At 29.5% G+C, this 24,948-nt stretch overlaps 1 protein-coding gene across 9 annotated transcripts in view; it reads left to right on the top strand.

The window, feature by feature from the left end:
• The first annotated feature begins 3,598 nt into the window (after positions 1 to 3,598).
• LOC142318824 (sensory neuron membrane protein 2-like) overlaps positions 3,599 to 24,948 on the top strand; it is a 75,257-nt gene continuing 53,907 nt past the window's right edge. For 5 of the 9 annotated variants that reach the window (XM_075355346.1, XM_075355344.1, XM_075355339.1 and 2 more), the window contains exons 1-4: positions 5,985 to 6,176; positions 8,754 to 8,877; positions 10,921 to 11,075; positions 23,298 to 23,445. In XM_075355346.1, the coding sequence (XP_075211461.1) occupies positions 8,761 to 8,877; positions 10,921 to 11,075; positions 23,298 to 23,445 (420 nt within the window). In that variant the 5' untranslated portion in view covers positions 5,985 to 6,176; positions 8,754 to 8,760. Of the gene's footprint in view, positions 3,713 to 4,173; positions 4,197 to 5,221; positions 5,244 to 5,984; positions 6,177 to 8,753; positions 8,878 to 10,920; positions 11,076 to 23,297; positions 23,446 to 24,948 lie in introns of those variants that run through there. The other 4 variants (XM_075355340.1, XM_075355343.1, XM_075355342.1 and 1 more) reach the window with 4 other exon arrangements.

Raw genomic sequence — 24,948 nt, 5'->3', positions numbered from 1 at the left:
AAATTTGTTATGCCATTATATATTCTGCCCAGTATTGGCTGAAATTATGTTTATAAATTTCTATAATAGAAAAATTATTACACACAAATTTAATTTTTGAATAGCACATTTTACAATTCTATCATTATCATCCAGTTCTGTATATGTATTGTTTATCAAAAATGAGGTATATATTAAACAGTCAGGTGGCAACTGGGATGGCGAACAGTACGATTGACTATTTGTGAGAACTTAATTGGGACGGGGACCCTTTTCCACTATTTTGTTTATTGCTGATTTTACCGGTTTTTCATCATTAACGGATTTTCCCTGTATCAGTACTTTGGACCAGATATTGGCATATCGCCATCATTCTTGATTGGGTACTTGTATATGATCTTGTCTAATAGATCCAACAAACTCCTACGACGACCAAGAATGAGATTGTCTGTACTTCCGTATTGAAATACTTACGATATTGAACCAATCTTTTACTGATATGCAGTTAACCTTAGCAACATGTCTATGACATCACTATCGATAAGAGTTTCTGTGTCATGCACAGGAATGAATAACATGGAGGTGGTCCAAGACTCTTCTGGAACACCCACGCCTGCTAATGAGCAAGCAGGTGTCATCCTGGAGTTGGTACTTTAGAAGCTTGGTGCATTGGATTCCAGTTCTCTTAAGAATTCTGATACATCATCACTTTGAACTGGTACAATGTTTCTAATGAGAAGTGGTTGGGAAAAGGCTCTGGTGAGTCTGATAATAACATTGTACAAAGGGGACAACTGGCTGGAGTAAGTCCTACTATTTCAAGTTGTCAAAGCAGTTGACAAAATGTGCTTTATGTATTTTACATTTTAGCAGTTAACATCTACTGGAATGTTTACAAGCTACATATGTATCTAGAAAGTTTTATAAATTGTAGAAAATACCTTTGAGAATATTCTAATTAACACATCATATGCCATCATACCACACCAATCTCCATAGTAACCACTCGCTGATGTAACATATAGAAATGAAAAAATAACTAATCACTATCTGGTTTGTTTGACAATCATACCTGGTACACAATGCTTTGGTGAAAAGTATGTTAATATCAAATATATTTATTTAAAAAATAAATAAATAATTAGAAAATTGATATCTTCACCTATATTTATATATATATATATCATATTTATTGATGGAAGACATCTTCTTTAACAATACTTTAATAATGAACTGTTCATTATTTTCTAACTATTGTAGTTGTAATCTTTTTATTAATATCTATAGTATCTGTTCCAGATTGTTCATATATTTATTGTTCATGTAAGTTTAAAGTCAGAAAATTTTGAGATGAAACCTACCTTCAAAGATTCTTCTATAGATGGTATTAGTAAATCAGGTAATTATAAAGTTATACTTGACAATATGGTGATGATTAGAAGTTGTGGGTTATCATTTTAAAATATGTTTTGTTCAATAGGATTGCTGTAATCATTAGCAGTAATAAATGCCAGTAGCATGTGGTAATCTACTTTTAATGTTGTTTAAAATTTAAATTTGTTTATTAAATGTGGCTTTGGTAACTGCCAAATCTTATGTTACTTTGTGCTCTTCAGATTCTAGGATGCTGTTTCCTGAGATATTCAAGGTACTTTACTACAGAAGATCTTACTTTCAAATAGTTCTGAATGCAATTTATAGGACCTAAAGCTAAATTTTATTAGAATGATTTTTTTATCAGTTCTGTATCACTCCTTAATGATAGCCAAACTAAAAATTAATGAGACTATATATTTACTTGTGCTTATTTATGACAATAAAGAAGTGATTTATAAAGTATGTGTTTTTATTACTGAACATTATTTTTTATTCATGAGCTAACTTCTGCAGTAGTGTTTGCTTTTCATTCTTAATAGATATTTTTCTTTTTTTTTTTTAAATTGTGGTTTGTTAAAAAACGAAGAAATGAAAACCATTAATTACCATGTAATTATACACATTAAGATTTTCAGTTCCAGCAAGATGTAAATTTTTTCAGTAGCTATTACTATAATAATTATTACCAATTTGCTTTATTACATTACAGAAAGTCTTTGAGAAGGTTCCTGCCATTCTTTATTGATTTATTTTATGGTAATAATAAAGGATCACGTAACAATGGGTCTGAAAAGTTTTGTTTAAAATTGTTGCCATTCAAAGAGTACTCTTTCTCATTCCTAAAGATGGATTCTGCATTCCAGTGGTCTACTGCATTTATGAGAAGACATGAGAAAAATTGTGATTTAGATGTAATTTTACCTAAACATTTAAAAAAGCTACCAAAAAAGGAAATATATACTTTTGAATAAATCTACTAAAAAAAAATCCAAAACAAAGTTCTTGTGCTTAGTGTTGAAAAGAATAAAACAAAATGAATTGCATTTAAATAAACAAAAAATTTGCATCATATATTGCAAAGAACCTGGAAAAAGTAGCAAAAAAGCTATAAGGGAAGAAAATTGTGATTGTGATCAAAATAGTAAAGAAAAATTATACAAAATAAAATCGGATGATATGTTATAAAATGAATAACTTCATAATTAATCTTATTTGAAAATGAGCGTATATGTTGTGTGATTTCTTTTTCTAGAGCTACATAAAAAATAATCCTCACACTATTCAGGAACTTAAAGTTATAATAATTCCAGTAGTAGCAGGACATACATTGAGAAGTTGCTTGAAGAATGAAAAATTAAACAAGGAGTGCACCAATAAAAATGCTGGGTTTTTTATCTCTTTATTTAATAGTTTTAATAAACAAATGTAGATAATTATAATTTACCCACCGGGTTGGTCTAGTGGTTAACGCGTCTTCCCAAATCAGCTGATTTGGAAGATGAGAGTTACAGCGTTCAAGTCCTAGTAAAGCCAGTTATTTTTACATGGATTTGAATACTAGATCGTGGATACCACTGTTCTTTAGTGGTTAAGTTTCAATTAACCACACATCTCAGGAATGGTCAGACTGAGAATGTACAAGACTACACTTCATTTACACTCATACATATCATCCTCATTCATCCTCTGAAGAATTATCTAAACGGTAGTTACCGGAGGCTAAACAGTTAAAAAAGTGAGAGAGAGATAATTATAATTTAAGTTGTTGTGTTTAATTAATTGGCTTTATTTGATCTTGAGTAGTATTTTTAGAAAACCCTACATGTTCTGCATTGACTGACTTTGTATCATAATTAATAAGTTATCTTAACTATTTGAAAAATCATATCCTTACTATTGTAAAAAAACCTTAGTTGAAAAAATAATTAATTCTGTAATTTTTTTACAGAATTATCATTGGTATAGATATAATTTTGTATTTCTATTGGCTCTATGTTATTTCAGGTATACTGTTGTTGTATAGCAATAGATTATTTTTTTACTTAATATTTAACATTTCATTTTTGCTGTATCAATGAACATAATGATTGATAGAGTCAGTGATAACATTGTAAACAGATTGAGTTTTTTATTGTGCAGAGGAAATAATATAATTATATGTCATTAGATATAATGATTATGCGTTATTATTCATTGCAGGCAACATTATCGTTAGATATTTATTTTAAGCTTTCTACATTCTCTGTGCCAAGTTTCTGCACTTAAGTAAAACGTTATTAAAATTCTTTTATACTAATAGTTTTTATTACATTGCAAGTTTTTGGTTTTTAATTAGCTTACTTATTTTTATTTAATAGTAAGTATTATCAATTTAACTATCTCCTTTTCTGTTGCTACATAATATCCTTTTGAGGATATTAAATTATTTGATATTTTGTGATTGTAACTTCTAACATTCTAATTTTTTCCATAGTTTTATCTTTTTCAAGATACCTGTAAATTAAGTTAATGAAACGTATAAAACCTGGGATCACTTTTATTCACAAAGTAATTGCAAAATAAAAATTAACTAATTATGTATAATTTATCTGAACATAATACTATTGTTAGGTGATTGTAAAAAAATAAATTAAAATATATAATGTAAGAAAAAAATATATATTCAGTAAAGTATTGTGAATTTAATTTGTTTATAAACATGAGATGATAATGCAAGCTATAAGATAAATCTGAATTTTTAAATTTCTTTGTATAACAATATCATTATAACACATTAATTACTCTACAGATAAACAAATCTGTTTTACTGAATAATAATTCTTCTAATATTTAATTTTAACGTAAGCTATAATTTTATTTAGGCAAAATTTTTATGTAATTATGGAGTTTATGAAATTTGCACTGTAAATAATATATTTTCTATATAATACTGTGGCAGGAACAGATAGAGCTTATATAAGGAAATTAATAGGAAAAAGTGTAACAGCTGTTTATTCTTTTCATGTGTAAAATGTGCGTGAGGTTTCAGTTATGAAACAGGTTGAAATATGCCATCACAAAAATTCAGATTAATAAACTGAATTCTTACTAGAACAGGGAATGAAAATTACAAGAAAAATTTTTGAAGTTGATTAAACTTTGCAAACATGTAAAAAATATTTTTCATTTGAAACTGAATCCCTTTTAATATTACTTTTATCATGCTTGGGGGTAAAAGAGAGACTTTTTTTGTATAAATATTTTGAAAAATATTTAGGCAACTTTTCCTAAATGGATTGCAAAAAAGTTGCAGTGTGTTTCCAGGTTAAATAAATATGACTTTAAATGGTGGCTATTTATTTGAAAACAATTTGAGCTTTCAAAATAAGCATTTAAATTCATAGGCTACTTATGAAAACAATACATTCATAATTTAAAACTGAGCCATTTTAAAATAGCTTTATTTAAAATTGATTCAGCCATTTTTATGTAAAAATTTCAGTATCCATAAATTTGTCTTTTTAAATTATTTTTTTAAAGTAATTTTGTGCTCCTATTTAAAATTGTTAAAGATAATTCTATTTTGTTATAAATCATGTACTTTAATTTAAAAACTATTCATTTTATTCAGAAATCAAATAAAGTTGAATTGAATTTGATAAACATTACTTCTTTTTAAATTCTTTTATTATGACTGTGAGTGAAATAAGAGAGTACAGCAATTAAAATTTCTCAAAATTATTTAACATAAACATATCTTTTCTAAATAATGAAATCAAACAAATAAAAATATTTTAATGACATAAAATTGTACAATAGAATGAATTCAAACATCTCTGTTTAAAGTTATGCATAATTTTTTAACTCATTGAGACCCCAGAAAACATGAAAACAATATTGCTAATAGAGTAAGTAAGATTATTTTTAGCCTCCATAATTCAGTCTTTATACTTTGTTTTAATTTTATTAATTCAGTTTCATTATACAGTTTATTTAGTTAAGTTCACGAATGAACAAGATTTACTGCTTACAGAACTGCTTGTGTATTTTTTTAGGGATCCTTGTAATTTTGAGAATGGCAGCCATTCTCAATTTCTGGAGTGATTTTGTGCCAACTTGCCTAAAACCATTTTGGTTTTGCATATATATATTACTATCTACAAGTAACACATAAGTAAGCTTGTTTACCTGAAAATAAACATTTTAGGTGCCAGTCTTAAACAGGCTTACATATCTGATGAAAATCACATTTGCTTTTATAAAGTAATGTATCCTTCATTTATTTAAATAAAAACCTACCTCTATTAAATATCTGAAAAACATTTTGTATTTGTATGAATTTAGGGGAAATTAAATGTTGTACCCTTTATTAGTATTAATTAATACATCTTAGCAAAGAAAAATTTCCATTTCTTATTTATGAAATTAAGTATAATAATAAAGAATGTTCTAAATGTAACACCTGTGATATTTTTATTAGAAATATCCTAAAAGTGTAAAAATTAGAGTTCTATTTAAATTTTCTGTTTTGCATTGTAAAAACATTTAAATAAATAAGTATAGATTCAAGTAAATAAATGTTATTTTTAGTGTTAATTAACATATTTAAAATATGAATCATCCAATTAAGTAGTGAATTCAACTGATTGCAATGAGCTGCTACATACTGGTTATGCATTTTCAACTATGTAACATAACACTTAGTCTGTAATTTCTTTAGCAATCATATTATAGTTTGCAGAAAACTCAACTATCAGTGCTGTTACTCTAGATGAAATGATAGGATTCAAACTTGGGTAATGTGTTTTTTTTGCAGTATATTTTCATGTGTTCATTTTTAGGTAAGTCTATTTTAGGATGTACGTAAGTTCTTATTAGTTCAAATTATTAATCTAAAAACCTTTTCGCTAAAGGTCAGAATAAGCTGTTACATTAAACTTGTACTTGTAAAAGACAATAAATATTGAATAATTAATAAAATGTAATATTTTTTAATATATTTTATAGTTGTAAATATTTAATAAGAAAAATATTTTTTGAGAATATAAATGGTAATATTTTTGGTCTGTCACATACATTAAATGATTGTTATTAAAATTAGTAATAATTCTTTTTTCTATTAATGATGTAATGTAGCGCTTGTTAAACTTAAATTTCTATAAAAATTGCTATTGCTCTCATTATCTTGCCATTCAAATTCATACATATCAATTCAGTATTCGAGCTGTACATAAAATAAAGTAAAAAAAGAATTAATTGTGAGAATGAAAACCAATATTCTTGAGAATAAAAGTAAATATGCTCAGTACAATGTTTGGTTAGTTTACTGTACAACTGCTGAACTAACTAAATTGACTTGCTTTGGTAAAGATAAAAAAATTTTTCTTATATTTGATCTTCATGAGCTTCTTTGCATCAGTTACAAATAAAGTTAAAAAAAGGCTTAATATTGAAAAACCGAAATCTGATAGATCTTAAATTCAAAAGATTACAGCAACGAGTAAAAAATATTTTGATTTTATAACACTTACTGTTTTCCAGTTAATGCGTATTCTTTATCATTAATATCTATCTAGTTACCTGTAATAGCTTAAGAATTATTTGTGTAACTCAACTAGTATTAATGTTTCAAAACACGTTTGTTATTAATTGTCTGATAAAAAAAAAAAATATTAATTTTTTCTATTAAGGAAAGATTTTTTTTTTTGGTTAAATTTTTCTTGTTAACGATTTTTGTAAAGGTATGATGTATATGTATGTGTCATATATTATATATGATTTATTTTTATTTCCTTTTCCTGATAGATCTGCTAATATATGAGATGATTCTCTGATTTCATGCGCACATGGTTATGAAAGTTCCTGTTTCTCTTAATATATATGTCTGAGAAAAATAAATAAGTAATTTTATACGGTAATTGTTAGGTATATCATGATGTTATGTATTATATTCTTGAAAATCTCCAAAATGGAAATTCCTTTCATATTAAATGGTAAAATGGTGATTTAGGGGTGATCTGGAAACTCCCTTGAGCATTTTATACACAGATTGTTTGTGAATTACATGTGAACTTTAATGGCATTTCTTTCATTCTGAACTTAATAATTAACTTTTAATGGATTATTGTGTTAATAACATGAAGTACTCTAAACCAAATGTGATTTGTGAAAATTTATTTAATATTATTAAATGTGGTTAAAAACTTTTATTGAAATTAAAAAAAAACTTTTGTTAGGCTCATTAAGAGCTAGCAATCCAATGTTCACTCACAAATCATAATGATGTTAACAAAGAAAACAAAAATCCTAGTCATTAGGATAATTATATTTGTTAGTAACATGAATTATGTGTGTTTTTAGGCACATAATTATGTTTTCTTCTTATTATAGAAATATAACAAAGAGTAATTGTTTTTTTTTTTGTTTTATGTACTATTACAGTATAGTTTTCAGTACTGTATTTCAATCTTTATAAGAAATTGGATAAGAATGAAAGTCTGCTTTTATAAATTATTGTAAAATACGTAATATTTAATGGATACCTTTATAAATTATTTTAAAATATTTAAGAATGGAGTGGGTCATCAGAAATAATTATTTCAAAAGGTGGATAACAAGAAATTAAATTTATAAACTTTGGTTCTAAATGATTTTTTATAAAAATATGTACAAAAATTCAGCACAACAATGAACATGTTGGTTGGTATTCTATCAAAACTGAATTTTTAATGCATAACTAAATTTGTTAAGATTATTTATACATGCTAACATTTAATAGAGCAATGTATTACGAACAACAATATGTTAAAGTTTCTTCAATAGTTGTACTTACCAAGTAAACAGATAGCTTTTGGATTTTATATAAGCTATTTTTCTTAAGTTTCACTTTAGATTATTAAAAGCAGGTTGTATATAATAGTTTAGTATTTTTATTGGAGTTCAGTGTATTATACTGATTAAACTGGAAAACAAGAAAATACTCAAAACCTCTTAACAAATTTTATGTAAAATCTACTATCTAAATCTTTTTGTCAGCAGTTTTTAAATATTTTCTTGTTTTCTAATTTATTTCAACTAGTGTTTATAATATTTGTTAATTGTATTTATATTTACTGCTTATTTGCTTTACATCATTGCACTAAGTTACTTTTCTTTTATTCTTTTAAGTTAATTATGATTGAGTGTAATTTTATTAGGGCAATAAAAATAAAGCACTGCGTTAAAAAATTTTATGCCTTATTTTATAGAATTTTTTTAATTTCTAAAGTTATACTACAAATTTTTATCGCCGACTTAATTTAAATACGGTACAAAAAATCTTGTTGCATGTTATTTTTAACTAAACATAATTAACATTTACTTTTATTAACATTGTGTTTTAAGCTGTTATGATTATAGTGCTTAATAAATAATTACAGGTGAAATATGCACCAATTTACAAAGTCATTTGCAGTTGCTGCAGCTGGAGGGATAATAATTGTTTGTGGACTTTTACTTCATTTTATTGCATTTCCATTGATGGTTGATGATAAGATTAAAAAGGTAGTGTAATAGTAAATAGTAGTAGTATTGTTGATAATGTTTTTATATTTTTATTGACATGCTTAAAATATAATTATTGCAATCATAGGATATTTTAATTACTGTATTTTTAATTTTTTAGTCTTAGGAATTTTAAAAATATTGTTTTCTCTAATTTTTCAATTTACATATCATTAATAACTACAATTATGTAATAGTAACATTTAAATAGTATAAGTGTAATAATTATTCATACTATTTATGTGGAATAGAATGTGGTTGTGGTCATTCACTTATGGTTTAAAAATGTTGAATTAATGTTTCTTGAGTACAAATAGTGATAAGCTATCTGAGCTGAACTGAGAATTCAGAAAAATATGAGTGTATTGGATATTTAACTAGTAAACAAAAAAATATTCAATGCAACTGCAAAAAAGGGACGTTTTTGTTATAATATGAAATACAAGGTTCTAGTTGTAGAAAGGAAAAACATTTAATAAGCTGAAAAGATTTAATGGAAAAATTCTGGATTTAAGAAGATTTATGGGAATAGAAGGTTTTGAAAGCAGTAACTAAGGGTGAGTTAATGAATGACTATTCTTCTGCTTTTGCTTTTATGCCATTATTAATACTGACAATATTAATAAAGGAAAATCATGTAAAAGATAATTTGTGGATTTATTTTATGTCATTAAATAAATCTGTGTAAAAATCAAAATAATTAAATAATCAAAATAATTTTTTAGGTTCATAAAAAATGTTACAGTACACTGAATTCTGATTAAAAGGACCACCTGTTATTCAGGGCATCCTTTTAATTGGAACAGTTTTGTAAAAACAGAAACATTTTGATATAATTCATATAAAATTATGCTGGTTTAATGGGTCAAAATGCCGCTGATGAAGTCCAATATTTTATATGTTTCTTTATTTTACTCATAAAATCACACAATTTTATTTGTGATACAAGATGTTTAACTGTTGTTTAAATGCTACAGGGAAGGAGGTAACTTCTCCTTAACCACTAGAAGAAAAATTTTGTATGAACTAGTTGCACATTATGTAATTTTTTCAAGTTGTGTAGGAATGATGATGAATCAAAAACTTTACTTAAAAACTTGACAAAATTGAAAATGAACCCAAAATGATGTGTGTGTATCTATTATAAGATGCAAAAAAAAAAAATAATTGTCGGACTTCAATATTTTTTTAAGCAAGAGGGAAATCTTGTGAAGCCCGCTAGTAGAACTACAAGTCTGTGCTAAAATTGTACAATGCTAGCTAATGAAAGGGAGGAAACAGAGCAAAACATTGGAATTTTTTTAGTTTAACCGAGTAAGAGATACAGTCCATATTTTTGTATTTTACTTACTATAAAAGGCAGTCATTATTTTGACTTGTACCTCTATTTTATTTATCAAGTTTTGTTTTTATTAATGATGTAAGACCACAAATATAATTTAATAATTTTGTAATTTAATAATGTTGTTTATGTAACTTTAATATTGCATTATAAATAAAATTCTGAATAATAAGGCGTTAAATTGTGTTTAATAATAATTAGTATATAATATTCTGTATTTGTTTGTATACATCATACAAACAACTGTATGATGATTGTACTGTATTTGTTTGTATACATTGTTAATATTGCTTAATAGGACCAGCCGTTTAATAGAACCATATGGTTCCGGTCTCGAAGTAGTCAGATTAGTTAGAATCCACTTTATTTTTTTAAAAGTATCTTGGTATGGGCTTCATTTTTTATAAAAGTTTAAAAATTATACTGGAATTTTTAAAATTATTTTACTGTAAAAGTATGAAACTGTCATGAATGTTATATCATATATTTAGCCGATCTCCATGGTGGAGTGGTAGTGTCTCAGTCTTTCATCCAGAAGTCCCAGGTTAAGATCCCAGTCAGGCATGGCATTTTTCATATGCTATAAAATTCATTATCATCCATCAGTAACTATAAGTAGGCATAAGCCTATATAAATAAATAATAAATTATACTATTTAAATTATGTGTATAATTAAAATACTCTGTTTTTTTTTTTGTAGGCAACTGCTTTAGAAGATGGATCAGAAGCATTAAAACATTGGCAGAAACCTCCATCTCTTGATTTTGCAATATATCTTTTCAATGTCACCAATCCATTGGATGTTCACTATGGCCAAAAACCTATCTTAAGAGAAATTGGACCATATGTATACTCGTACGTATTTCACTGAGACATATAAGTACTTTTATTGGTTTGTAATTAACTAACATATGTGCATGTAAGATGCCAAATTAAGTTAAGGTTAATTCTCTAACCGAAGGCAAATTTTTAATTCCAATCCTATGGAAGTTTTATTTAATGTCATATCTACTTCTTTCTCTTTGTTATCTATATCAATGATATCAGTGGTAAAATATTTCTATTTGCTGATGACAGTACTACCTTTTCTGAAGGTGATGATTGGGATTCAGTTTACCTCTCTGCTTGACGAGATCTTGCTAAGTTGGAATCATGGTTTGATCATAATATTCTACTTTATACCTAATGTAAACAAAATTCATGCCTCTTTCATTAAGAAACAAAGGTGATTCAAGACATGACAGACTAAGAGTGCATGTTTGTGGCTATGTTATGAATGAGAACTGTAGCTGTGAAGTGATTGAAAGAGTAAATACATATAAATATTTGCATTTAACAATTGACAATAGGCTAATGTGGATCCCTCATATACGTGTATTATAGTAAAAGTGCGTAAATGGATATTTCTGTGCTGACAAATAAACTACATATTAGGTACTTATGTATTAAGCCTGTCGACCAATAAATTGCAAACTTTTGGGTTATTGTTAATATCACCCGATATAACCATTATATTATCATTTTTATAACCATTTATATCTATTTATTTTATAAATATAATTTAACCAAACTTAACCTATACTTGCTTTACTCGCTAACTTTGACCAATTAATACATAATGTTTTGAGTATTTAAATAATAATAATTTCAGTAAATATTGCAATTATTTTTGTTTAAATAATCAAAACATTATTGTTTATTAGTCAAGGTTAGCGAGGGAAGCGAGCGTAGGTTAAGTTTGGTTAATTAATATCTATAATTATAAGCAATAATGCTTTTATTTTTAATATATAAAATATGTTAGTGATCCCGTAACTTTGAAAATACTTCAAAGTTACAGGATCATTATGGTTATGGTCGACGAGCTAATATGTAAGTACCACATATTAAATATAAATGTATTGAGGCTATTGTATTGTACTTGTGTCCATTCACTAACTTTGCAAGGTTGTGTATGGGAAAGCTTAGAAATCTATAATAGAACCGTTGAATATCATACAAAATTTTATTTTTGTATAAATTCAACCAAGCCGCCCTTAAAGACAACCGCCCTTAATAAGAAACCATTTATACCCCACAAAGAGTCTTTTTAACATGTTCTTTACGGTTCTTGGCCCTGAGATCAAGAAAATTTCATTTACTAGAGACGGGCGTAATTCTTGGTATAACTTAATCAAAAGCGGGGTTGTTTTATTTATTTTTTCTTACTCGTTATATGTATTCCAAAAGAATAATAGGCATATAGTGTTAATTTTATCTTAATTTTATTGATTATTGTGTTCTTGACCTTGGGGTCAATAGTTGTTTCTTTGCATAACTGTTCTTGTGCGTAGCGCCAAGACCCGATTTTATGTTATGAAGTTATATGTTTATAGCGGGTCTCAATAATGAAAACACGCAGACATGATCATTCATGAACATTAGAAGACTATATTTTATGGCTCTTACGTCTTGCATCATATAGGGCCATTGAATACAGACATGTTGATTCTTGTCAGATCATTCAATCAATAATTTTGGTGTTACAATGCTACTCCTCAAGTGGTACACAACCACTGATTAGTGGTGTACAACCACTAATCTAGTTAGTTAGTGTCATTTTGTTCTTTAGATAATATAAAATTATGTCTTCACGAGGAAAGAAGTTACTTGCATTAGCTTTGATGTAACCTGACTCTGAAAGTGAATGTGAACCATTTAGTAGTGATGATAGTGATTATGACCAGAATTATGAACCTGAAAGTGGATTTAGTAGTGACAATAGTCATACAAGTGACTGCAAGGAAAGAAATGATACTTGTCAAAATGATAATAATGTTTTGGAATCAAAACCGTCAACGAGTAGTTCGCATCAATGAACAGAGGCAGATCAGCAGGAGCCAAAGATGGATGTGTTACCATTAGTAAGTTCAGAGACAGGTACTAATTTGCAGCCATCAACAAGTCACCAGCAGCAGCCGAACAATTTGCCATCAGTAAGTACTGAATCACAAAATAATTGGCAGCAGATAGTTGTATCAGATCCTGACTTTCTCGATTTTCCTTTAGGCGGACACTATATCATGGAATTCATTGAAGTTGATAATCCACTCCAAATTTATACTTTGCTCATAGATAGCGATATTTTTTAATTAATAGTTGAGGAAACAAACCAGTACACTGCAGAAAAACTAGCCGGGAAATGTAGTCCTAAGTCACACGTAAATAATTGGACTGATACTAATGAGGTTGAATTAAACAGGGTTATGTCTGTTCTTTTGGTAATGGGATTAGTTCCTCTCCCTTCGGTAGATTTATATTGGAGTAAAGATAAAATGTTTAGAAATGAATTTCTAGTGAAAATCATGCCCAGGGATTGATTTATACTACTACTCAGATTTATTAATTTTTCAAATAATGCAGAGCAGTCAAAAAACAGACTACATAAAATCGAGAAAGTATTTTATTTATTATTAAAAAATTTCAAGAAATATTTCACCCCTGGAAGGCACATAGTTGTTGATGAGACTATGATTTCTTTCAGAGGACGTCTGTTGATTAAACATACATAAGTAACAAAGCACACAAGTACGGCATTAAAGTTTACTAACTATGCTCTGTTGATGAGTATACATATAATGCCAGGGTTTACAATGGATGAGGTGATAAAAATGCGGCAAGGGGCATACCTTATTAGTAGTAAAAGGTCTGGTTAATTTTTTTCAGATAAAAGAGGGTAGGCATTTGTACGTTGATAATTTTTATTCTAGCTTAGATTTAGCCAATGTCCTTTATACTAAAAAAATAATTTATTGTGGTGAAAATTAATGAGAATTAATTAGTATTGTATAATAACAAAAGGTTTTTACAAGAATATGTCATAATTTTTTTTTTTTGTAAAAAATAATAAGAAAATATTTCAAAAAAGTTTTATTGCCTCAAACACGGTTCTTGTTGCCGGAGTCAAAAACGGGCAATAAATAAATACTTCATGTAGTGTACAGCATAGTATAGTAAACAAAAGGTATAGCTACAAAAGATTGATGTAGATGCCAATAGAGCACTCTGTAAAAGTGTGTGTTCTTGACGACAGGGACAAGAGCCATCGTTTTGAATCTGCTTACCTCTTTACTCCGAGGATAAGAGCCGTTTACAATTAATTCTGTTAATATCAAACAACCGTACGAAAAATGTTAACAAATTTAAGCTTTTAAGTATCAGACATCTATTTATTATGACCCTGCTCATGATCACTTATAACAATCAACAAATTTTTGAGACTACTGGCTGTCAATACAGTACATGTGGCAATGCAAGCTATGTGATCCACAGGATAAAATTTTTAAAAAAATGTATAATAAAACGGATTCATACTGTATTGCCCAAATTTTGCTCAGAAATATCCCAAATAATCTAAAATTATTTGGTGCAATGTCATTACTAACCTGTAAAAAGAAAATTAGTAATGGTTCTTAGAAATTGAACTGCAAGAATCAGATAATATGAGACCACTCTGCATAAAATCAGTAGAAACTAAAATTGTATAAACTTTAATAATGATTTATTTATTTGATAACACCTTTACAAAGTATATCTTTAGAAATAAATCTATTTACAATAATAAATCTGTTTATAAATCTGTTTACAATAATTAAATACATACTATAGGACTTAATATATACATGTTAATTTACTATGTTTTGAATTGTTTAGAAATTTTATAACTAATTATTCCAGCTGTATAAATTACATGTATGTGATTAATATAATATGATTCATTATTTCAGAATTTGTAAACATTTTTGAATAATGTTATCAATTACTGAATAGTCTTTTATGGCTTTACTTGTATACAGGGTGTCTGAGCTAAAGGTATCAAAAAGTAATGGCCTATATTTAGAAAACCAGCTGTCATAATCTATTAAATATAGGTTTAATCAAAAGAAATGTCTCCAAGATTTGTTTTGTATAGTTCTGCTCTTAAAGTCAGTGGAATACACATCTGTAGGCAAGCTAACTCACAATGCAGTTGTAATCAATCGAGATGTAGCTCCCACAACAGAAGGTTCAGTGTGTGCTTTGGTTAGCAGAGTTTCAATCAGTTATGTGTATTATATGGCATGTACGAATGGAATGGAATATCGTTCCTGCTACATCCAAGTCTATTCATCAGTGGCTTTAAGAGAGACTTTAAGAAAAAACTTTAAAAGAGACTGGAAGCTTAGTTTCACAAACTGAAAATCATCCAAAAGTTTAAGTTAGTGATACGCTTGTGAATCGTGTACGTGATGCATTCACTGTCAGTCCTGGAAAGTCAATTAGGTGGGCTGATTATGAACTGCAAATTCCTTGTTCCATTGTTCACAAGTGCTTCATATGTGAGCATACAAGTTACAACTCCTTCATCACATTAAATAAAATGATCGCCATCTACAATATTAACTTGCTGTAAAGGTAATGGACTATGTCAAATACAATTCTAATTATCTTGATACGTTGTTATTTAGTTATGAGGTAACCTTTTATACATGCAGCAAAATTGCCAAACACAATTGTCAAATTTGGGGTATGGAAAATCCCCATACAGTAATAACAAATGAAAAGGACATACTGAAAATCAATATCTGGTTAGTACTGCACAAAAATGGCATCATTGGTTCGTATTTTTTCATGGAGTCTACTGTGACAGGACACATATACCTCAACATGCTTGAGAATTTTATTGTTCCTCAGATTCCTGCAGGCTTCAGTTTCTAACAAGATGGTGCTCCACCAGACATTCATTGAGATGTTACCATGTTCTTGAACAACACTTTCCTCAGATGTTGGATCGGATGAGATGAGGAGGTCCAGATATCTCTAGATATCCAGACACTCCAGAAATCACTCCTTAGATTTTTTTGCTTGGGGATTTATTAAAAGTTGTGTCTATGAAGGAAAAGTTTGAGATTTGGATGATTTAAAACAAAGAATTGTTGAAGCTATTGATTTGATAACGTTGCAGATGCTCCTAACACCTGGCAAAAATTAGATTATTGTCTAGGCATCTGCCAAGCTACAAAAGATGTATACATTGAACTTGACTAACCTACATTAAAATTTGGTGAGTTGTTTTGTTTATTTAAAAAATAAATTATTAAATTATATTGAATGGTTCTGTTAATATAAGAGGTGTTACTTTTAAATACTTTAGCCCAGACACTTTGTATTACAATTTAAATAATATACAAGACGTTACTCTAAAGTAAAGACTGTTTCATTGTAAAAAAAAATTTTTTTGAAAACTTTATAAATATTTCTTATTTCTCTTAAACTACATACTTTATACTATTAACCTATATACGCCACACGAATTAAGACATTTATTGTAGCGATACTCCAGCTTCAATATACCCTCATCGTATTTTTCTGCTGCCAGTCCATTTAGGCACTGTTTAACAGCATTATTAAGTTCATCGTCACTTGCGAATTGCTTACTACTCAAAGATTATTCCAATTTCCCAAACAAATGGTAATCAGAATGAGCTAAGGCCAAACTATATGGTAGGTGATTATAAATGTCCCATCCAAATGTTCTCAGTAAATCATGTGTTGGATCTGCAAGATGGGGACATGCAATATTGTGCAGCAGGACGATGCTGTCGGTCAGTAGCCCAAGTCGCCGATTTTGAATGGCGAGCTGTAACTTACGTAGAGTTTTGCAGTAGGCTTCTGCATTTATAGTCGTTCCACATGGAATGAAATCAATCAGCAATACGCCAAACAAAAAAAGACTGTGGCCATCAGCTTGCATCCAAATAGCTGTGGCTTGATCTTTGTCAGTCTGGCTGGTGATTGAGGATTGAGGATTCACTTGACTTCTGTTTTCTCTCTTTCGTGTAAGACAAAATCCATGTTTCATCACCGGTAACAATTAAATTAAGTAACTCACCACCTTTTTCTGTGTAGTGTATCAAAAATTACAAAACAGATCGCATTCAGAATTCTTTGTGACATTCTGTTAAGACGTGCAGCACCCAATGTGCACAAACCTTTCTGAAGCCTAAATGGTTATAAACAATGCAACCAATAACAGCTCTTGAAACATCAGGAAAAAGAAGGGTCAGGTCAGAAATCATTGAGCGATGATCTTTTCTGATTTCATCATAGACATGTTTCAACATCCTTGGTGATTATTGAGGGCCTCCCCAAATGTTCTTCATTGTACACATTAATTCTGTTATTTCTAAACCTTTTGTACCATTTTTGGATGTTTCTTTCATTCATTACATTATCACTGTGCACAGTAACCAACTGCCTAGAGATTTCAGCCAGCTTAATATTTTGATGGTTTAAAAGAGTATGACTACACGTATTTTACAGTCGGCGACAACATCGATTTTCCTATAACTCCAATAACTTAGTTATTATCCAATATTATGAGTTATTTTCCAATAACTCACACGTAATAAAAGATACTACAACACGACTACTTACAGGCAGCAATGCAGTGTGTAAATTACTAGCGTGGCCATGAACGACACAGGTTCGCCAACCTTAAGGAGAGAAATTTCCTGGAGGTCTTTACTTTAGAGTTATCCCTCATACAATCAATAAATAAATCATCAAGAAGTAATTTCCTTGTGTTAAAATATAATACTTATAATATTATTTCTACTAAGGAATTAATAATAATAAAAATTGTGTTATACAACATACATTACTGTCGTACAATTTAATTCAAATCTTAATCATCTAATATACAAATTTTCACAATAATTGTAAAAATAAATGAAATCAATTCACTTATATTTAAAAATTATTAACATTTATGAAATACAAAAAGGCTTTGTCAGCATAAGCAAAACTTGATTGCTTGCAATGAGTTGAGTGTTCAAGTCATAGTCTTTTTTTGGTCTTAGTTTGAATGTTCCTAAATTCAGTTTATACATATAATTTATTATCAATTGATTTGCCCATCAATTTTACATGGAGCACTTGGGCATAGATGCTACCTTCCCTTCCCAGCTTGCTGGGATTCAAGTGCCCTGGCTGGCAGGCAGGCCCATCAGCAGGAGTTGGCACATTCTGGGATCCCTTGGGGAGAACTGCCTTGGCCGCGCCGGCAGAAAACAACCGATGCTGACCCGGTACCATTGCCATATACTGTTGTTGGGACTTAACTGCCTCTGAGGGGAAGCTCAGACCAATTCCAACAGACGAGCTGCAACTCCTTGACTACATCTGAGCCGACATCACCAGAGACCAGCTTTCGGATCCAACAGTTTTCGGATCTCAAGGTTACCTTGCAAAACACACAAATGGTGCTTTTCATGGTCATCACTCCAAAAACCTCAAACAGTTCTTTTCAGGGCTACCATAGAAGAAAATACTACAATGGTGAATGAGGAATATATACTTCAAATGAGTGAACACAGCCAAGAAAATAGTGGAGCAGTTACACTCAAACTGCAAGAAGTTGTCACAACTTCTGTTTCAACAGGTATGGGAATCACAAGAAGCCAATCCAGAGTGCCAATGATTACGCCAGGATGTAAATTTGACTTTGGGCATTCACCTCATTGTGGATGAAGATGGTATCGTATGGACAGCAGGACCCTGACCAGTAGGTGTCTATGTCCCACCAGGCAACCGCTCGGCTGTAATACACTTCCACAACACTCCAGAAGCTGGTCACCTAGGAGCAGAAGAGATCTGGTGGTTGATCCACCAATACTACAATTGGCAGAGCCTTATGAAGGACATTCGGCAGTATATCCAGCAGTGGTGCACATGTGCCCACTACAAATGAGGGCCAAATCCTTCACCAGACAATCAGCGACCTCAGAGCCTACAACTTGTTGGGAGAATGTGGTGATTGACTTGATGGGTTCATATCCAGAAAGGGAACGAGGCAACAGGTTCCTAGTGGTGGCGACAGACCTGTTTTCCCACTGGGTAGAAGCAACCATTCTTTGAGCTGGCACAGACACAATCTTCAGTTATTTGTAGGAGGAGGTGTTTTGTCGCTGGGGATATCCTGAACCTCTCCTGACAGATAACTGGACTGTGTTCACAAACTGGAAGAGGAAGAAGTTATGCCACCAATGACACATTGCACACTGGAGGTAATAACACTGCAGGGTGCTTTGGGGGCCACCACTACCATGCTGTAGTGGGTACCAAACTGCTACTGAGGGAATGCTCAGACCGATTCCAATACAAACTGGAATTCCCCAACTACAGCTTAGCTGACATCGCCAGAGACCAGCTTTCAGACCCAACAGCCCTTCTCGGAGCTATCTTGCAAAACACACAAATGGCCCTTTTCAGGGCCATTACTACAAAAACTTCAAAAAGTTATTTTCAGGGCTACCATAACGTTCTAAGGTGCCATGTACCATCGATGCCATCTGGCGACACTATATTATAAATAAACCAAATTGTCATTCTGATTAATGAGATATACTTCTGATTACCAGCATCAATTGGTGATTTGGAAATGTAGACCAATGTCTGAATGATGTTATGGATGGAACAAAGACCAGAGCTGATGCCACCTTCATGAACTGTAGTGCATCAAGCTGAGACCTTTAATTTACCCTATACTAAACATTTAACTAGCTTTGTTCTTCATTCTGATCCAAGACATATGGTTGCTTGGCCTTCCTTATGTTCTCTCAAATAGTTTCTCAATTTGCTAAAAGAAAAGAGGTAAGTGAGAGTAGGAACAATAAAAATATTGGATAAAATACAATAGAGCCAATTTGGTAATAACACAGATCTGTGTTATTTATTTCTATTTGAGTATTGCATTTTTCTGGAATAAACTCTTATTATAAATCTTAGAATATCCCACTTGGGTGCATTCAGTTCTTCTCCATCGTGTAAGGATTTTCACAAAAAGCTTCAAAATTGTTTTTTTAAACACAAAAAACAATTTTACTTTTTGCAGTTTTTACAGGTGATATAAAAACAAAATTGTTTGGAAATATCATTAAAACTATAATGAAAACACATACTAACATACTGCTTATGTCCTTACAAGTCCTTATAACATTCCTTTTTTTGTTTCGAGCTGCTTTTTCTTTTGTGGTCTCACGGTGGATTGTCTCTTTTTAACATCCAGCAGTAGTCAGCTATCGTGCTCACATTCCATTTTGCTTGGTATCTCTTCTCCATCTCTTTCATTTCTTGATGGAATCTTTCCTCATGCTCCTCACTTACTGCACCAGATTTTGAGAAAGTAATTCAGATGTGAATCTAGAAAATGCCCTTTAGGCTCATTTTACAGACTAAATTTTTTAATTTTTTGAACATATTTTGTACGATGTTTTCATAATCTTCATCTATTTTGATACCAAGAAACTTTGTAACTGTATCCTTGAAGGCTTTCCAAGCTTGATTTTTTGCTCCCTCCATTTTAGATTCAAATATTTCATCTTTTATTAGCTTCGTTATATCTGGCCCAACAAAAATACCTTCCTTTATCTTTGTTTCTAATAAACCTGGAAACTGATTGCAAAGATACTTGAAACACTATCCATCTATTTTTAATACCTTCACAGATTGCTTCATTAACCCTAGTTTAATACTTATGTGTAAGGGAGGAAGCAAAACTTTGCTTGACTCTACTGAATTTTCTCTTTCAATGTTTTTCATACCTTTATGTATGTATACCTATGTCTTGGTAGATATTCTTTTTTATTATAGTGCTGCTTTTTATCACAACTATCCCACTTGCACAAAAACCATGGATATTTAGTATAACTGCTTGATATCTAAGTAACAAAGAAAGTACATGATCTTTATACTAAAGTTTAATTAAAAGTAACTGAAGATTTTTGTAACCCTTGCAAATGAACATAACCCCCCACTGGTAAAGAAGCATACTTACATCCATTGTGCAAAAGACCTGCACAACACCTGCAGAAAACCTGACATTGTGCCTTAAGACCTTTTGATGAATCAATGAACAGGCTGCATTCAGAAACTTTGTAGTCAATGGGGAATTGTTCCATGAGTCCAGGTACATCAGTAAACTAATGTATCTTCTTGAGAAAGATATTGAACAAAGTCCTTTTCTCTGTTCCTAAACCAGGAGGTAACAATTTTTTTCTTCAGCCTTGAGCCTAAAAGTTCAGCTGGCAAGTGCCTCACCAAATCATTTAATTTGGATTACTTGAACACTTTTGGTTCATAACTTCCAGGATCATAATTATTTTCAACATCCAGTTCATTAGCACAAGCCTGTGAATCAATTTCTTCATCACGTGCACCATCTAATTTATCTGGTGTTAGAGGGACAGGTGGTATGTCTGGTTTATGAGGGACGGGGCATATTGCTGATCGAAGGTTTTGGTAAAAAACACTCTTTCTGTTTTTTAAATTGAATCCCTGTATTATACATAAACAAAAGTAATAATCATTGCTATGATTGGCTGGTTCTTTCCAAACCATAGACATTCCAAGATGGAAAGACTGTTTTTTTTCTTTGTGACCACTGGCAAAGCTCTTCAACACATACTGAACAAACCTTATGAGAAGCCCAAAATTTGTCTTGGTCTCCTAATTTCACAACAAAATAAATTTTTTTTTACAAATTTTATAATGTTTCTTTGTTGTTTTTTGTCAGTAAATATCCACAAATATAGTAAAAACAGTCTGGCGCATTGACACAGCCTCTTGATGCCATTCCAGTTTATTTCAATAAAAACTTGTAAAATATAATATTAAAAAAAGTATAATATAAGTTAAATGAATGAAGTTGTCACAAACTAATAGCACAAATACACACCACAGTTGTAAAAAGGTACTGAACCTAATTTTTTGTCTAGAATAGCAGATGGTGGGGAGGCAGGCATACAGTAACAGGAAAATGATCTGACATATAGTAGCATGAAAGTAACATGAAATATATACAGTTATATTATAAATTTATTAGTGCTTTTAACTCCTTTATCATAAATCCACTGTATTTTTATTAACATCTATTGAAAGAACAAAAAATGGCAAATTATGAACAAACTTTATATGATGGAATTTTTAAAATAGTTTTCCCATTTTCAGCCCCAAAGGGTTTATTGAAATCACTAGGTAGATTTTAGACAATTTTACCATTTGCTGATCTATGTAAAGATTTAAACGAAATAGATTAACTCAGACAGTAGATCTTAGAATATAGTACAGAAGATGTTGAAAGTTTAAATTAACCAGAAGTTATCTCTAATGTCCCAGTTTTTATCTTCAGTTAATATTTAAACTTTTAATCTTACTGATTTATTACTGAGTAAAAAAATAATTGAAACTTATAACTTGTTATCTTATGCTCTTGATTAGTTAAATTACAAAATGGAACATTAATGTAGATCTAATTATATCATTTTCATGAAATCCTTTTTCTATTTTTTTATAATGTGATAATGTAATGTAGCACATCAAAACACTCTATTTACAAGTTAATATTAATGTACAGCACTCAGTAGTGGGCTTTTTTAATATTTGTTTATTTTTATTTCATAATCATTGTTAGAATTTTACTATGCTTTTTTACATGTTGGTTTGTGATGAAAATTATATAAAAAATAAACTTTTTAAATTACAAACTAAGCCAAATTTCATGAATAAAACATTGTTAACAACTTTAAAATGTTTTCAGTCACTCTTGTAATCATCTAGTTTGCGACTGCTGCTGCTATTCTAACATGGTTTCAGCTGATGGAGTTTTTTTAATTAGGCAGACCATTATTTAGATTGTGGTTGAAGAGTGTGGTGGATTAGAATTCTGTCTTTCATTTTGTATGTCATTGATGTATGTAAATGATTAATCCTTTAAAGTAGTGTTTTACTTTCTTTCTTCTCAAGTTTGCCATCTCTTATTTTTAGATAGATATAGAAAATTTTCTGCTTACAATTTGCATCTTAAATACATCCTCATGATAATTCCAAAGAGAATAACTTATACTTTGGTTAAATGTGAGATGGATTGAGGAAGGTTTTCTTCATCTCTTTGTCAGATGTTAGGAAGCACTTATTAACATGAATAAGTAAATAAATAATTAGACTGAACCATTGTTATATATTTATTTCTAATAGATTTAAAAATATGTCTTTTTTCAGGGAATACCATGACAAAGAAGTTATTAAATATCATGAGGAAGATGACACTGTATCATACAACATCCGTAAAAAGTATTTTTTCAACCAAGAAAAATCACAGTGTCATCATGAAACTGATCTTGTTACTGTTCTAAACCCAGCACTAATGGTAACTTGATGCAAAAACATTACCACCTATAAATAAATAAAACAATTAAGTTTAATTTTATGTCTCAGTTGTTAATAAATGATCTTAATTATATGAAATAAGTGCTTGTTGTCATTAAAGATAACCTGAATGGTAAGTTAAAACTTTAGATTACTGGTGTCTTCCATATTGTTTACTTTACTTAACCAAGTTTTTTGGAAGACAAGATGGTCAGGATCTCAGTAATCAATTATTTTCATATCAAAAGTACAACAAAATATATTCACTCTTCTATTACTTTTATTACCAAGTCCTTTAATATCTTATAGAACTATTAATAAACTACTACTAATAGAACTACTACTGGCCCCTCTATGAGCATATTTAGATTATATTACTTATATTAAGATAAATACATTTTATTACATGAAAGTAACATGAAATATATACAGTTATATTATAAATTTATTAGTGCTTTTAACTCCTTTATCATAAATCCACTGTATTTTTATTAACATCTATTGAAAGAACAAAAAATGGCAAATTATGAACAAACCTTATATGATGGAATTTTTAAAATAGTTTTCCCATTTTCAGCCCCAAAGGGTTTATTGAAATCACTAGGTAGATTTTAGACAATTTTACCATTTGCTGATCTATGTAAAGATTTAAACGAAATAGATTAACTCAGACAGTAGATCTTAGAATATAGTACAGAAGATGTTGAAAGTTTAAATTAACCAGAAGTTATCTCTAATGTCCCAGTTTTTATCTTCAGTTAGTATTTAAACTTTTGAACTTTTAAACTTTTTAATTTAAAATTATTCTTTTTTAAGATTTTTACTATTTCTCTGTATTGTTAAATTATGTTTAAATTCTATTAAATAAACCACCTGTACGGAATATAGAGATAAGACATATCTTACCTTAATTGTTTATAAAAATACTTTCATGGGATCTTGCATCCTCAATCAAGATAAAAATAATTCTATTACAGGATAATAAAAATCTGAAAATGAAAATATTAAAATAATGAAAAATGTGTAATAATTTAAATGAGTGTTGCTGTATGTTACAGTTTTTTATAAGACCATCTCCCTCAAACACTGTTGAATGTTTTATTAAATTGAAATTTTGTTTGTATTTTTGTACGTAATATTTGTATTTTTCTAATATATATATATAATTTATGTCATCTACATTAATTTCTAATATTTCTAAATTTATGTTAATATCAGAAATAAAATGGTTTTCGTTTATTAGATAGTCTGCCATATTAGGTAAACCTAATTTATTATTTTTGTAATTTGTATAATGTTCAAGAAATCTAGTTTTAAAGGATTGATTTGTTTTCCTATATAAATACCAGAATCTCAGAATCATTACATTTAATTTTATAAATTCAACACAGATGATTTATTTTATTATTATTGTTAGCTTTGTTTTTTAAGTATTTTGTCATGTGGGGTTATTAGGTTTTTTATGCTGGTTTAAATACTTCTTTATTGCAAGTTTTAGTAATGT

This window comes from Lycorma delicatula, chromosome 2 (assembly GCF_047948215.1).
Source record: "Lycorma delicatula isolate Av1 chromosome 2, ASM4794821v1, whole genome shotgun sequence".
NCBI classification, from domain to species: Eukaryota; Metazoa; Arthropoda; class Insecta; order Hemiptera; family Fulgoridae; genus Lycorma; species Lycorma delicatula.
Note: the sequence above shows the minus strand (reverse complement) of the source record. Positions and strands in the feature narration are given on the sequence as shown.